The following is a 15,241-nucleotide window of genomic DNA, read 5'->3' as shown; positions in this document are numbered from 1 at the left end:
TTTACGCGTATTTTACTGTAATGTAAATAATCTTTTTTTACGCGCAAAGTCCCAACCCTGCTCCCAAGTATTGAAAGTACTGATATATCGAAGACCCAACTCTACACTTAACTGAAGAACCATCCATCTTGCTCAAAGTTAACTCATAACCTTGCAGAAGAGTACATATCTCTTACCTTCGGTATTTGAGACAGCAGACCTTCCAGTCTTTGAACTGTTACTCTAGGATTAGCTCGGAGAGCATCAAATATGATGCGCACTTTGCTCCGGGTTTGTTCTGAGACACCACGGTGATTACCAGCTGATAGAAGTGCACTTCCAGACTGAAAGAAATTGCTAAGTGCTCCGCCCATACTGGCCGAATGGCACACTTTTCTTCCTAAGGGCCACACAGCCACATGGTGCCTGGTGTTTCCACCTGAAAGTTCATCAAACATTTCAGTATGTTTAAACAGCAAAAACTGACTTCAAACATACTCGTATAATCATAAAACATGTTAACCTTTTCGTCTTCAAGCAGAGAATCAACTGACCATTTGAAACTAAATGTCAGATGACAGGCTCGTTTGATATCAATAGACTACAATGAATGAAGCAATAGTAGCCTTTTTGATGCATGTAGTAATAAGGATTCATTTCAACTGTAAAAGCATATAAGCCCTACTTAACCCTTTCCTAATTCAATGAATTAAAAGTTGCTTCATCAAATTGTTTCTCATGGTCAAACCACTCAAGATCATTCAACATGTTTACTACACAACTTCGTTATATGGTACACTCGTTTATTTATTTTTCTGCTATTATTCTCTTAAATCTGCCAAGTACCAATTCATTAATCATTTCTTTAATTATTTCTATCTTTCTTTCTTTCTTTTCCTTTCTCCGTTTCTTTTTATTTATTTCTTTCGTCCCTTTCTTTCTTCCTTTAAGTGAGTGAAGTGCAATGTGACCACGACGCCACAGCGCAGGACTATGCAACAGTTTATACTCATCAAAAAAATTACTTTCATGCTCTCAAATGAATTCTTTTTCAACTCAAGTTGCTGGTCTGATATGTAGTCCTGCTATATATCAAAGGATATGTTACAATCAGAACTTGAAATGGACCAGAGCAGACCAGAACATCGTTCTGATTCGTGAATTTCAGGAACCTTTCTGTTCCGCCTTTTAAAAAGTGGCTATAGACCATTCCGATTCATTTTAATGTGGTATTAGATATCACCATTCATCATTATTAGAAGGTGTTATTTTTTTATATTAATGATGTACGCGAAACATGTTAAAAACTTAATATTATGCACGAAAAATGCAAATCCCTTAATTAAAGTCCAAAGTCATGTGAAATATATTCGCGAATTTTCGCGAAATTGATAAAAATTCATGAAATTACTTCATAATCGCGATATTTTCAACAATAAACATGTTTTATTGAGAATTCACACAAAAAAAGGCACTTTCTTCCAAATAAAACGTGAAAATTTTACATGAACATTTCTACATATTTCTTCCAGGAAGCAGTTCAAGCAGACAACGATCATTTCTTTTCCTGAAGCAACTGCCTTTGTGAGATCAAGACGACAATGCCATCATCCCCTCACAGTCAAATGAAAAAAAAAAATGAATTATGAGTTTAATTAATGATGCAAACAATTATCTCTTAGTTTTAAAGGAATTGTTTCAATAATGATTTTTTTTTAAATTATATTATTGTTTGTTTTATTTCTGAGATGCGAAAAATATACACCAAATTGCTTGTTTTTTTCCCCCTTTCTTTTTTTTTTACAAAATATCCACCGAAATTAAACCATTTTAATGACCGAAATCTGGGTAAAATAATCACAACCCTAATCATTATGAAAAATAATTACATGACAATATTTTTCACTTGCATAGCTTACGTTTATTTCGAAAAAAATCATCGAAGCAACTTACTCAGGATGTGTGCATTTTATTCAACAGATTTTTTTTCGATTGAAATAAGGGACTACTGTTCGTGGTGTCCCGCATTTGTGAATTTGATAAAGAGAATAACATTTTTGAAGACTGTGTCCGAAATGTTCTTATTAATTGATGTACATACAAAAATATTTTAATGGTAATTTTATATATATATATATATATATATATATATATATATATATATATATATAGCATGATAATATTCGACGTCATCTCACTAATAATTAATTCCATTGTCATCAACTTCACAGTGTTCATAAAGATAACAGAACATTCTCATTCCTGAAAATGTCCATTTCGAGCCCTGGTTACAGTGCTGGCTGATAAGATCAAACATTTTTCAGTGTTAGTGAGATGATGCAGAATTGGTGGAAATGATAACAGAGAAAACCTGAGTATCCTGTGAGAATCTTAAGCATCACAAATTTCATCTGACCTTACTGGAATGTGAACCCTTCCTCAGTATTAATAGCCGATGATTTAGGAAGTTTTGATGTTATCTGCACACCATATGCTACATCTAATATAACTTATGTTAAGGTAATGAAAAAAATAATATGACATGCGAAACATTGCACTTATTCTGTGTTAGAAAGGTGTTACAATTCAATTTTCTTATATTAGAATTTAGTAGCAACCGCACAACATTCAAAATACTACATACCTTGATTGCAGCCTAAGAAAACTGACTGTGAAGTACTGCACACAGCGGTATCAATTGTTAAATTATTTCCCATATTGGTTCTTCAAAACATGTATGAAAGTTTCAATATTTACACAAATACGTATGCTAGGATGCAACCTGCAATATGCATCACTCTTATCTACATACTATATTTAACGTCTAACCACAGCTTCCTCGTTCAACCACAACTGCATGAAGATGACACACCAGCATAAGAACTGGGTTGCTTACGTAACTAAGGTAATCTATTTAGTGTGTTGCAATAAGGTTTCTTTTCCTATGTTACCTAATGACGAAGGTGAGGGAGTCCTCCCTCCACTCTCGCCAAATATGAACCTTTGGTATAAAAGTTTCAGGGTTTAAATTTTACAGTAGTAACTTAATTTATTTGAGAGATTAGCCACATTAAACAATTACTATTGTTAAATTAAGTATCTATCCACCACAATGTCTATAGATTATATTAAAAATATTTTCTATTACATCGTACCACACTCTGATTGAGATTCTGGCTGATAAGTATAGTCTTAGAAAAAAGTGTTGTCACACAGATAATACTTTATGAATCCCAGAAAGAAGGCGCATGATCAGAGGATGTGCGATATGGCTCACAAGAGAAGGACTAGTTGAGGTAATAAAATTAGTTTTGGTGAAGAATGGGTAGAATGGAGAAAAATTCTCTCCGGCATTGGGACTTGAACCCAGGTTTTCAGCTCTATGTGCTCAAGCTTTATCCACTAAGTCACACCGGATTCTAGTTCCGATGCCACACTGAATCCTTCTCAGTTTAAGTTCTACCTCTCTGTTCCCCCCAGCCCCTTTTGGTGGCCTACACTCATGTACTGTGTCACAGAATATGTGACAGTGGCACAATGTCCAACACTATGTACACTATGCACTCATTACGAGTGACTAAGAGGCCAGGATCTGATGGAACATGGCGCCATTTTGAATCACGAAGTGATTCTTACGCATATCATATTACTATGATGTATCAAAATACAATGAATAAATCTTCAAAATTTCTGAGGGTATGGTATAATGGAATTAAAATCGTCCATACACATTGAAGTATCACAAAAAAATAAGAGAAAAAATATTATTTTATTTATAATTGAGTAAAAGAATATTACAATTATAATCTATTTGGTTTTTGCATTACGTTCATTTTTTTCACTGTTTTGACTTATGCACTGTTGTTATAAAATAATTCACCAAATGCTAAATTAGTTTTCAAAACATAAAAATGGTATCATCATAAAATTATAATTCAGGCTCACGAAACTATTAGTTGTAATTAAAAAGCATTCATATTGCTTCAATTGTGTACATGTAACTTATTTATGAAAATTTAGTATTTACGAAGGCAAATCTGGGACAGTTTACAATGAATTGAGAAGACCATTCACATAACACAAAAACAAAACATTTTATAACTCCATTTAACAAAATGTATGCAAAAATTGTTTCAAGTCAACTGGACTTCGAATGTTTAAACATTCCAGTAAGTTAAATAAAATTGAAAAGTGGCTATACTGTCTCCATTTATCATAATTTGCATATTGTCATTTTCCATTTCTTAACACTATTTTAAGAGTCGAATAATAAAATGCAACAAATACAGTACGTACAGTATTTATTTGCACTTAATTAATTAATGCGGAAATATATATATATATATATATATATATATATATACTATAAAAATCTGTCATTGGTTGCAAACCTCTTGAAACATATAAATAATGGTAGCATACAGCTTTGAACTAAGAAATAAAACATGCAAATATGCTCAAATTCGACCCTAACAATAATCAACGTCATTGGGCACGATTTCTCAGCACATTCTCATTTCCTCTAGAATCATACAAACATTTATTCCTACTTCACTATTATTGTTATCAATACAGAAAATTATTTATCAAATCCACTGTGCATCAACATTGCGCAGTTCTGGGGAAAATACGTTAATGAAGCAAGTAACAAACAGGATTTCCTGACAATGGCATCAAATGTTTCACCTCAGACAAGGAACTTGCGGAATAAACAACCTTCTGACTACAACTACAATTATTACAAATACGGTACATTCCCCTTTATTAAAAGAATTTCTTTCTCCTAAAAAAAAAACCTTCCACTTTTAATCACAACACAGGGTGATTCGTAACAGTATTCAATATAGGGGCACAGCAGATTCTACACTGAAAAAGAAACGAAGAGTTCCATAACATATCGACAGAACCATTTCATTATCCTCCCATTTACGTCTCGCCCTCCCCAAAGATCTTTTTCCCTCCTGCTTCCCAACTAACACTCTATATGCATTTCTGGATTCGCCCATATGTGCTACATGCCCTGCCCATCTCAAACGTCTGGATTTAATGTTCCTAATTATGTCAGGTGAAGAATACAATGCGTGCAGTTCTGTGTTGTGTAACTTTCTCCATTTTTCTCTAACTTCATCCCTCTTAGCCCCAAATATTTTCCTAAGAACCTTATTCTCAAACACCCTTAACCTATGTTCCTCTCTCAAAGTGAGAGTCCAATTTTCACAACCATAAAGAACAACCGGTAATATAACTGTTTTATAAATTCTAACTTTCAGATTTTTTGACAGCAGACTGGATGATAAAACCGAATAAACAGGAATTTCCCATATTTATTCTGTTTTTAATTTCCTCCCGAGTATCATTTATATTTGTTAATGTTGCTCCCAGGTATATGAATTTTTCCACCTCTTCAAAGGATAAATTTCCAATTAAAGTCCTTTGGTCACTAATTGCAGTTACAGGTGACAACTAAAGTGAGGTTGTATTTACATAGCTGAATGGGAACTTACATTGGTTTCAGAAAGAAAAAAAATTGCTGAGGTTATTGGTAAATGAAGACGACCATTTCCACAGTTTTCCCGTATTAACGTATTTATTATGTCATAAAAACGCACAAATCAACATGTAAATAAAATACGTATATAGTGTATACCTGATTGAATTTGTGTTTCTCACTTATGAAGTTATAACTTTATAAGAAAACTATGGTTTGCTCATTACATAACATACAGGTCATAGATAAATTTATGAAGTCCTCCTGACAACACGTAGAGTTTCAAGCCAATAAACCAAAATTAATAATCTGGACTAATGCTACAACAAGTTCATTTGCTACTTATTCAACATAGTGATCACCAGATCATAACGATTTTCAAGTGTTGAATGCAAATAATTAAAATAAATAAAACAGCTGTTATTTTATGTATATTTTAATTTTGTAGTGTAGGCTTTCACGGCCGGAGTCTATAGATCTATAGATCTCAGGTACGCCGAGAAGAGGGTTGCGACCTCGGATACCACTCCACAGAAGATGTCTGCCACAGTTGCAGACGAAATGTCTAGTATAAAACCAACCAATAGACCACGGCCTCTCAGCCCGGAAAATTAATCTAGATCTATATTTTAATTACTTATGAGAAAACACTGTTGTAATATGACTAAAATTTAACATGTCTATTGAATGGAAGTATTCAGCAACGTCCCATGGGAAGGGAGTTGTGGATGGTGAGGGTGGTAATGGAAAGTCTCGAGTTTATGCAGTTGACTTTCCTGCAGTAGCTGCAAAAGTGGTGTCTGTGTCTGTATTTCCAATGATGCACGACGAAGTCCAGATTGAATAGAATCTGGCTGAAGAAGTTCCAGGTATTAAGAAGGCATGTTATTAGATCTGGTTGCGAAAGCCAGTTATAGTGGGTGGGAGGATCATCATGCTAACCACATGGTATCTCCATTCTGGTTGGATGATTGTCCACCTCTGCTTCGGCATGTGAACGTGAGACCAGCAGCCAGCTGGTCGGTCTGGGCCCTTCAAGGGCTGTGGCTCCACGGATTATATTATGTTATCAGATGTTGCAATAATCATGTATGGTATATCTATTTAGCAGGAAAGAAATGGGGATGCTCTAGGAATACTTTGAACACTACATACAAAATGTTTATACAGCCAGTGCTGACATACTGCGGAGAAATTTTAATTACTTCACCTTTCATAAACGACATAGAATATGTTCAAAACCAAGCTCTCAGATTCATTACTGGTGGAATCAAAACAACTCCAATAGATTCTATGAGATTCCTCACTAATATTAACAGCATCAAAATGACAATAGAAGAAAAAGCACTGATTCAATATGAAAAACTTATCAGATTACCAGGTAACAATTGGCATTCATACAGTTCTCTCTGTAGATTGAAAACTCAAAAAAGTTTCATATCCATGGTTCAAGAATTAAAACAGAAAATCAATATCCCGAATTTAAAAGAAAACTTACAAATTAAACCAAACCCTTTAACTCTATTAAATATAGAATATAATCTAAATTTAACAGAAGAAATACTGAAATCAGAAGTAAACACTGAAATACTGAAACAATTGTCTTTAGAGACAATTAATATTAGGTACCCTCCACAAAACTGGCTTCATTTATACACCGACGGATCCTTGATCTCCAGAGAACAAGGTGCCGGTGCAAGTGTTATGTGCTGTCTCTTCTCACTTTATAGATCTCTTGGATATGGAACAACAAGTTTTGATGGTGAAATCATTGCAATAAGTCTCAGGAAACTTCCATGCCACATCAATAAATTTAGGAATGCAGTTATATTGTCACACTCCAAAGCAGCTATTCTATCAATAGTCTCTAAACACACACCTTCATCTCAAACAGCAGAAATAACTAAAATGCTCTCTCAATTAATATCACTCAATAAAAGAATTGTACTCCAATGGATACCATCCCGTTGTGGAATCCTGGGAAACGAGAATGCGGATGCTTTAGCAAAGAAGGGCAGCACTGCTACTTACAGACCTGTTACTAAATCTACGTATTACTCTGTGAAGAGATTTATTAAATCTACATACTTAGACTTCAACAAACAAAATTTGATAACTCAATCCCAAGGGAAAAAATGGAACTCTCTGCATCAAAATCCACAGTTAATTCCCGATTTACCACGAAAATCGTCTGTAGCTGCATTTAGATTGGCAACAGGCCATTATTGTTTGGCCAAACACCTGCATAGAATTGGAATATATCAGTCCCCTAACTGCCCATTGTGCAACTCAAACCAAGAAATGGATTCGGAACACCTCAAAATCTGTGCTTCAGTGGCTGGTCATGATAATATCTTTGAAAAATATTGGAGTGCAAGAGGTCAAATGACTTTATTGTCAAACACCTGGCATTAGAAAACAACAACAACAAATCTATTTAGCAGTCAGCAATCATTGAACACCCAATTACTACATGTTATCGTATTTACCCAAATACAAGACAACCTCGAAATTAAGATGACCCCTAGTTTTACAATGACTTCTGTAGGATTTAATATTTACAATATTTTTCGTTAATGAATTCAAAGCCGACCTATTATTAACTACTTTTCTAGAACATATGAAATTTCAAGTTTACTTACCTCTGCAAAATAGATACTGGTAGATCCTCTTGATGAAATTGAATTTGTATCCCTGTAGGGCTTAACAGTCTAAATATTATATTTACAAAAACTATGTATACAAACTAACTGCTAGGGGTTGAAATTGCTACATAGGTAAACATCTAGAATACGGTAATTTTTTTGCCATGTACCACACAATTTGATATCACTGTGAACAAGTGGACCGCAGGAGAAACAGCTATGCCTGTGATGTTATTTAGTATAGGTACTGTACAACATTAAACGATTTACGTAACTTGTGCATTTTTAATAATAAGCGAATTTAAGACAATCCCCTCCCACCAATTTTTCAACGTAAAAATTGGAGAAAAACTCGTCTTATATTCGGGTAAATACGGTATGGTGAGAACAGGGAGTTATGTTGTGATTGTGAAGACAATGCATATGATGCAGATAATATATCATCATTTACTACAGAACAGAGTTCTAAAATTTCACCTGGCACATCTTTACTCGTGAAAGCATTTGATAAGAAAACGTGGAAGCCATTCGTTGCACAAGCATCTTCTGTGAACAACTCTAATATCAGAGTAGTTTTCCTTAACAAAACGGTTTGAACTTAACTTCATATATCAAGATGATGATGGAGTTACCACACAAATGAATGATATCATTCGAACACTAAGAACACCCATATTTAATAATCGTGGAATTGTATTTTCACACTCAATTACCTAAATCTATACAATGTCACATACCTAATCACCTGTCACAAACATGACTAGGGAAATTTTATTGCATTACTTAATTGAATCGCACTTTTTAGAAAGGAACTAAGTCAAAATTTGCCATTTTTGTTTTTATTAGCCAAATGATTACTACTTCCAAGACACATTGATTGGAGAAGAAAGGAACTTAGTCAGATCCTTCCATGTGTCTCTAACAACACAGTGATGTTTGTACTGCGGTAAAGAAATGAACTAAGTCAGGAAGTTAGTGCGTTTCTTCACTGTTTGGACATCGAAAATATGACAACATATCGTTTGTAACTTAATTATGCTACATTAATTGTTGGTATACTGTTACACTTGCTTATGAAACCTGTGCTTATACAGACAACAATGAATGTTTGTATAGGTAATTGTAAAGTACCGGTAATAAGTTGTTTAGATAATCATTATTATTTTATTTTAAAGTATTTTTATAACAGAGAAAGTTGTGTGCGTCAATACATGAGCCAGTAATTTCACTAAGATGATCCCTAAAATTAAAAGACATGATGAACGTTGTTAGCATAATCTCCCCTTCCCCCAATTACCAGTTCAAAGAAATCTTCTATATGAGGCAATAAATTATAGGTTAATATATTTTGCATTCATGATCTTAAATCCAACCAATGTGTGCTGTACATGTATTAGGAAGGACAGTTCGAAAGGGAGCCAATGATGTTTGTTCGTTTTCGAAATACTATTTTGATGAAAACATAACTTACACATGTTCTCAGATAGCTGCCCAGGCCAAAACAAAAATCATACAATAGTTAGGTTTTGTCTTGGTCTGGCAGCTTCTGTAAGATTCAAAACTATAAAACATTATTTTCCTTTCTCCCTTATGATAGGGATTTTGGGGTTTTCAGAAAAGCAATAACAGGGACCGATAGGGTGTATACAATAAAAGAATATATAGAAATAACCGTACAAAGTGGACTCTGAAAACTGATCAGTAACTTTGATATGTGGTGGCCTAAATTTTTCAAAACGAATACCATATCGGAAGAAACTTTAAAGAATCCTCGTTAGAGAAAGGTTCATTTCACACAGTTTGTATGAAAGGAATTCACATACAGCTCAGACAGTCCTGGCGTTGTAGAAGCTCGTCCATACATCAGGAGTTATATCAGCAATAGGTCTCACCTTGGGAAGGGGAATTTACGAGTTTGACAGTGAACTAACAAAGGCATATCCAGAAGAAAAAGTTCCCATCAATGCCCAAAAGATTGAAGACCTTAAGGAACTAATGAAATACGTCAGTGATGAAAATGCTGAAGCATTTTACGAAGAAATCTTTTCAGATTCTACTACACAGGTCCTGGCGCACCATGAATGAGACCCACTAGTCATTTCACATGTGTTAATTTTTTTATGAAACATGTCCATTTTGAATTAATTTTTTGATTCATAATATTATTTTAAAATTTCTAACATGTCAATTTAATCAAAATACATGTAGATCTGCGTTGAATAAATATTGTTAACTTAATCTATTTATTTTGTTCTTTCAAAAACAATTTCCAGTAAAGAAAGGAACTCAGTCTCAAATTTAGAAGTTTATGTATAACTTACCATTGTAGCACAAATTTTTTTTAAAAAGTCTGTTATCATTAAATTCAATCCCATATTATCTTTATATAATGTAAGTCTTAAATATTTTATTCTGCTACATGTGCATAAAAAATTGTTTTTATGCTCTCCTGAAAAGTAGCAAATTTTGACTTAGTTCCTTTCTAAAAAGTGCGATTCAATTATATTATATAATAATTTAATTTTGTTTAGTGAAGCTTGTTTGTTAGTTCTTCACTAATCTAAAACAAATTCACAATATAGGCTATTTGTTAACATTATTCACAGAAATTTGAAGAATAAGGAATGTAAGCCAAATGTTACTCCACTGTCACATAATGATCATTCCAAAAAAGACGTTTAACATTATCAGAAACTAAGTGTAAAATGTATTCTGTATAATATTTAGGGCCTACTACAAAAAATCTTCTAACTGATGTAATTGCCTCCATTTCTATATTTGTGAAGCAAATTACCATATTGTATCTACATATAGAAATATGTCACAAACATGATTGTAGAACAGGCCAAAATAACATTTATTTCTAAATAATAAAGCTTCTCAGAATCATAATTTCTCCAGAACCAAACATCACAAGCTATTTTTCCAGTATCATCAATCTTCTCGAAAATCAATTTCTGGTGTTTTTTTAAATCGAACTCTTTAGCTAAAACTAGTACTTAAATTTAATAGGACACCTACTATTGTAGGCTTACTGGTAATAAAATATTAACAATTTTATTGAGAGTTGCATATATATAGGCCTATAGCATAATGTACCATACTGCAAAAATTAAATTATAAGTGTCAGCTTAACGTTAAAAATTGAATTATTCGTGTTAAAAAAAAAATGTGAAAAATGACTTGAAGTTGAAGTGTAACTAATAGGGCCTCAAAATAATCTATATTCTCATACAATGTCGAAGGGCCTACACACAGTATGTTTCCTACTGTGAAAATAACTTCCCTAATTAGCCAAGTTAATGTGAAAAAACTCCGTACTAAAAGGTAATAAAAATTGGGCACAATGATGTGTTATTTAAAGTGAAAGCCCCAAAAATACTTCACTTTCGTTCTATTTAATTATTAACTGACATGCTGTTCCTACTAGTATTAAAAGTCTGAAGATAGCTCATACATAGGCTAAGCTTTGGCCTATTGGAAAGACTAATATAAAAGGCAAATGAGATTAACTTTTACGAAAATTTTAAACATGAATAATTATGAAACTGCTGTTAAGAACATGGAAAACAAAGCGTAACTGTTTTGATACCCCAGCGCTGTTAATGTAGTAAAATAAATGTTCTAAATAGTCTTTTGACTTTTGCTGCAAAATAATATTAACTTCCCTTCAATAAATCTGTACCTCGACGACAGCCAATCACTTAATGTTACAGTATGTATCTTAAAACCTCAAACAAAATGCATAGGCCTACATAATCTGTACTCTATACTTGCCTGAGAAATTTTAGTTCCTGCACTTGGTGCAGTTCCTTTAGCTAAATTGGTGCCTTCCGCACACCAGCCCTCTGCTGCTATAATGTGCGTGTTCATTGCCCCTCTCTCTGTTGTTGAACCCTACGAGCACAATACCATAGGTAATGAGTCAGTGGCCCGTAGCAGATAAATGTCTTATTAATTTATGTATTGCATCTGCGTAAGGTGTCAAAATCCTACCATTACAATTTAATAATCATCTACAATAATGCCAAAGTTTCAAGTTGTATACCAAGTACAAAGAATAATGTTTAAAACATATATCATTTTTTGTTACACTGTAAATTATTCGTAAACACTAACAAATTGGATTCATGTGTTAAATTTTGCTTCGTCGGGGCATAATACATACTCAAGTGACATCATCAAAAAATGGGCACATGCTCTTTAAAACTTATATGTGGAGTACTATAACAATCACAAGAACTGTTTCATTTATTTACCATGAATATATCATTTTCTTTTTGGGGACTGTAAAGCTATATTTTTAAGATTATACTAACTCACTCTTCCCCATTTTCTACGTCTCGTCGAAACTGCAATTACATATAAATACGACAGAGGGCAACAGCGTGCTCTGTGCACAGCAGACGACATTTCTTACATGAAGTAAGTGACACTCATATTACAAAATGTTAAATTATAATTAAGTTTTAAATAAAAATATTACTATTTTTACAAAATCCCTAGTTTAAACATGATTATAACGAAGTTGCTGACATTCAATGTCCCATTGGTTATTTCAGTACCATCTAGTGTAACGAACTTAAACTAAAGGAATGCGTACATGCATTACGCGCAATTTATAAAATGTCAAATATGAGATCAGTGACGATTCTAATAATATAATATAATATTCACCGTTTTATAAATATTTCAAAATTAATTGCGAATCCTTAGCAAATTTTCAGTTATTTTAAACAACTCTACAAGATATAAAGACTGCATATTTTTGAGAAGCCAACTTACTAATGATGGCTTATGAATCACATAAATTAAATAGTGCTTTTTTTTTTTTTTAGATAAATGCTAAACTATTGAGGCATTCTCTTGTCATAGTTGCTTTTGAGTATTGTAATACCAGCGAATAGGGATATAAAGAATGGACACTTCGCGTCGGTACCTTTGATGTAGCCGGACTGATTTCAATGACCTTCAAGCCAGCTAAAGCGTGAGATTCTGCTTTCTTCCTAGAGTTGGCGCTGACATCACACCAGCTAGCAGTCGACACAGCGGAAATATAACACATATAATTAATACATCTAGGTACATTATGTACTCAAATAAAATAAATTGGATCCTTAAAATAATAAATCCGTCATTAACTGTAATGTCTAGACTCTAGAGTTCCTTTATAATGAGAGTTGAGACGTTGACCCCAACAACAATTAAAATATGTAATGATTTGATAGCACTGAAAATGGAAAAACAAAACTCTTACGAGAAGTAAAACCATATACCTGTATTATATTGTATACAAATATTAAACGCATTCGATACTTAATTTTATAATGTATTATATTATTTTATAATACAATTTATTATATCTGAAATATAAAATATTATTATTACAACTAGTTTGTCACTGAGAAATAAGGAAAAGCCGTTAACTTGAATTTATTTGAAGCAAAGCGTTACTGGATTATGCAATAAGGTAGGCGATGTTTGGATCCTATGTCTCAACTCTACTCTCAATTATTATCTTAGCGTATGCTCGATTACACTAACCTCTAGCGCTTGAAAGTGGAACTAAACGCTGGCGCACAGAGAAACAAAACACAGGAAATTTCGCTCAGTGACCATTCTTTATAATCCCTATTCGTTGGTAATATCAGCGAATAGGGATTATAAAGAATGGACACTGAGCGCAATTTCCTGTGTTTTGTTTCTCTGTGCGCCAGCGTATAGTTCCACTTTCAAGCGCTAGAGGTTAGTGTAATCGAGCATACGCTAAGATAATAATTGAGAACAGAGTTAAGACACAGGATCCAAACATCGCCTACCTTATTACATAATCCAGTAATGCTTTGCTTCAAATAAATTCAAGTTAACAGCTTTTCCTTATTTCTCAGTGACAAACTAGTTGTAATAATAATATTTTATATTTCAGATATAATAAATTATATTATAAAATTAAGTATCGAATTCGTTTAATATTTGTATATAATATAATATAAGTATATGGTTTTACTTCTCGTAAGAGTTTTGTTTTTCCATTTTTAGCGCTATCACATCATTACATATTTTAATTGTTGTTGGGGTCAACGTCTCAACCCTCATTATAAAGGAACTCTTAGAGTCTAGACATTACAGTTAATGATGGATTTATTATTTTATGGATCCAATTTATTTTATTTGAGTACATAATGTACCTAGATGTATTAATTATATGTGTTATATTTCCGCTGTGTCGACTGCTAGCTGGTGTGATGTCAGCGCCAACTCTAGGGAGAAAGCAGAATCTCACGCTTTAGCTGGCTTGAAGGTCATTGAAATCAGTCCGGCTACATCAAAGGTACCGACGCGAAGTGTCCATTCTTTATAATCCCTATTCGCTGGTAATACTGTGTGATTCCACATAATTAGGAACATTAAATCCAGACGTTTGAGATAGGCAGGACATGTAGCACGTATGGGCGATTCCAGAAATGCATAGGGATAAAGTGTTTGTTGGGAAACCGGAGGGAAAAAGACCTTTGAAGAGGCCAAGACGTAGATAGGAGGATATTAAAATGGATTTGAGGGAGGTGGGATATGATGATAGAGACTGGATTAATCTTGCACAGGATAGGGACCGAAGGCGGGCTTATGTGAGGGCGGCAATGAACCTGCGGGTTCTTTAAAAGCCATTTGTAAGTAATTAAATAATACTGTTTGATCAGCTTCATTGCAGAAAAACCCCTCCCCTCTGATATGGGTTATGACTGTAGTCACTGAATCAGTAGCCTACAGTTTTAAATGCATATACCTTTCATCCTTAAATTATTTTATAGAAAATTTGAAGTGTGTTTTTAAAATAATGTACTGTGTATACATAATTTAAGACCTTTTCCCAAAACAAATTTAGTGTATATTGTTCTATATATATATGTTCTACATTAGATATTGTAATTGTAATTTAAGACATGATGCCATTAGGCAAAAACGTTTGCATTAAATGACATTGAATACAATGACAAATTATTATATGCCATATTTTTTTGTAAATAATTTGGTAAGTCATTCAGATAGAAATATATATTTAGTTATCAAAAAATGCGACATTGAAATCATCAGCAGTCGAGCCTTCCAAATCTAAGTATCAGTCTGGTGT

General features: G+C 33.4%; 1 protein-coding gene across 5 annotated transcripts in view; it reads right to left on the bottom strand.

The window, feature by feature from the left end:
• The window catches only part of LOC138716275 (ankyrin-3), a 40,541-nt gene extending 27,989 nt beyond the window's left edge, over positions 1 to 12,552 (bottom strand). The window contains exons 1-3 of one of the 5 annotated variants that reach the window (XM_069849176.1): positions 12,436 to 12,552; positions 11,890 to 12,009; positions 177 to 418 (exon numbers count right to left, since the gene is read on the bottom strand). In XM_069849176.1, the coding sequence (XP_069705277.1) occupies positions 177 to 353 (177 nt within the window). In that variant the 5' untranslated portion in view covers positions 354 to 418; positions 11,890 to 12,009; positions 12,436 to 12,552. Of the gene's footprint in view, positions 1 to 176; positions 419 to 502; positions 640 to 2,623; positions 2,748 to 11,889; positions 12,010 to 12,371 lie in introns of those variants that run through there. The other 4 variants (XM_069849174.1, XM_069849175.1, XM_069849173.1 and 1 more) reach the window with 4 other exon arrangements.
• Between the last annotated feature and the right edge of the window lie 2,689 nt (positions 12,553 to 15,241).

Source organism: Periplaneta americana, chromosome 16, assembly GCF_040183065.1.
Source record: "Periplaneta americana isolate PAMFEO1 chromosome 16, P.americana_PAMFEO1_priV1, whole genome shotgun sequence".
NCBI classification, from domain to species: domain Eukaryota; kingdom Metazoa; phylum Arthropoda; class Insecta; order Blattodea; family Blattidae; genus Periplaneta; species Periplaneta americana.
Note: the sequence above shows the minus strand (reverse complement) of the source record. Positions and strands in the feature narration are given on the sequence as shown.